At 76.6% G+C, this 1,596-nt stretch overlaps 1 protein-coding gene across 1 annotated transcript in view; it reads left to right on the top strand.

Annotated features, from left to right (window-relative positions):
* PRR4 (proline rich 4) overlaps window positions 1–796 on the top strand; it is a 2,538-nt gene extending 1,742 nt beyond the window's left edge. Inside the window, exons 8-10 of the mRNA XM_035312793.1 lie at window positions 27–401; window positions 475–594; window positions 665–796. Coding sequence (XP_035168684.1) covers window positions 27–401; window positions 475–583 — 484 coding nt within the window. The 3' untranslated portion in view covers window positions 584–594; window positions 665–796. The remainder of the gene's footprint in view (window positions 1–26; window positions 402–474; window positions 595–664) is intronic.
* Window positions 797–1,596: the final 800 nt, after the last annotated feature.

Here is a 1,596-nt window from a genome sequence, read left to right as displayed (position 1 = left end):
CACCCCCCCTGACGGTGACCCCCCCCCCACCCCCATGCAGTGACCCCTCACCTGCGCCCCTGCACCGCCCTGGAGTTCTCCTGCGGCAGCGGCGAGTGCATCGCCCTCGAGTACCGCTGCGACCGCCGCCCCGACTGCCGCGACGCCTCGGACGAGCAGGGCTGCGGCGAGCCCCCCCCCGGCCACCTCCCCGGCGCGCCCCGTGCCCCCCAGCACCGCCCGGCCTGCCACCACCACCCGCCCGCTGGTCACCGTCCCCGCCACCACCCGCCGCCCCCCGCTGCCCAAAGCCGGGTGCCGGCCGGCCGAGGCCACCTGCGCCGACGGGCGCTGCGTGCCCCGCGACTACCTCTGCGACGGCGAGCGCGACTGCGCCGACGGCAGCGACGAGGAGGACTGCGGTGAGTTACCGGGGGGGTGGCGGCGGTGGCGGTGGCACCCCGGGGCGGGTGCTGACACCCCGCCCCCCCCCAGGCACCCCGTCACCCTGCGAGCCCAACGAGTTCAAGTGCCGCAACGGGCACTGCGCCCTGAAGCTGTGGCGCTGCGATGGGGACAACGACTGCGGGGACGGCTCGGATGAGACCGACTGCCGTGAGTGTGGCTGGGAGCGGAGGGGACGCGCGGTGACATGGCTCCGGCTGATGGCCGCTGTCCCTTGCAGCCACCAAGGCGCCCGGCGCGGCGTGCGGGCCGGACCAGTTCAGCTGCGTGGCCAGCGGGACCTGCATCCCCGCCAGCTACCACTGCGACGAGGAGCCCGACTGCCCCGACCGCTCCGATGAGGTTGGCTGCAGTAAGTGGCACCCGGGGACATGGGGACACCGGGGAGGGGCTGGGGGCACCGTGCCGTGGCGCCGTGTTGGGGACGCTGCGCCCAAGCTGCGGGGCGCGGAGATGGGGACGCTGCGCTGCTGCGCACGGCTGGGAGCCGGTGCTGGGGACGCTGCGCCCAAGCGGTGGCACGGCTGGGGACACTGATGTGGCACCGTGCTGGGTGCCGTGCTGGGACACTGCGTCCCTCAGGCGGGGCTGGGGGCCCTGTGCTGGTGACACTGCCGTGGCACCGTGCTGGGTGCCGTGCTGGGACACTGCCACCCACGTGGGGCGGGGGGTCCCTGGGCTGGGGACCCCGTGCCCAAGCCGTGCCGTGCGGGGGTCCCTGTGCCGTGTCACCCACTGTGTCACCACGGAACGCCGCGTCCCCTGCGCTGGGCGGGGGGGGCCCCGTGGCGCGGCACCGTGCTGGGACGCCGGGGTCCCCGCAGCCGGGGGCGGAGGGGGGGCCGGGCGCAGGGGGTGATGCGCGCCCCGCAGTGCCGCCGCAGGTGGTGACGCCGCCGCGGGAGTCGGTGCAGGCGGTGCCGGGGCAGACGGTCAGCTTCACCTGCGCCGCCACCGGGGTGCCCACCCCCATCATCACCTGGCGCCTCAACTGGGGCAACATCCCCCCCCAGCCGCAGGTGGGCGGGGCCACGGGAGGGGCGGGGCCACCGGGGGCGGGGCCACGGGAGGGGTGGGGCCCAGGGATGGGGCGGGGTCCCCGGTGGGGGGCGGGGCTTGCAGCAAGCAGCAGGGCTGTGCCCAAGGCTGGTC

This window comes from Oxyura jamaicensis (assembly GCF_011077185.1).
Source record: "Oxyura jamaicensis isolate SHBP4307 breed ruddy duck chromosome 21 unlocalized genomic scaffold, BPBGC_Ojam_1.0 oxy21_random_OJ72748, whole genome shotgun sequence".
NCBI lineage: Eukaryota > Metazoa > Chordata > Aves > Anseriformes > Anatidae > Oxyura > Oxyura jamaicensis.
This window is presented reverse-complemented; position numbering and strand designations above follow the sequence as displayed.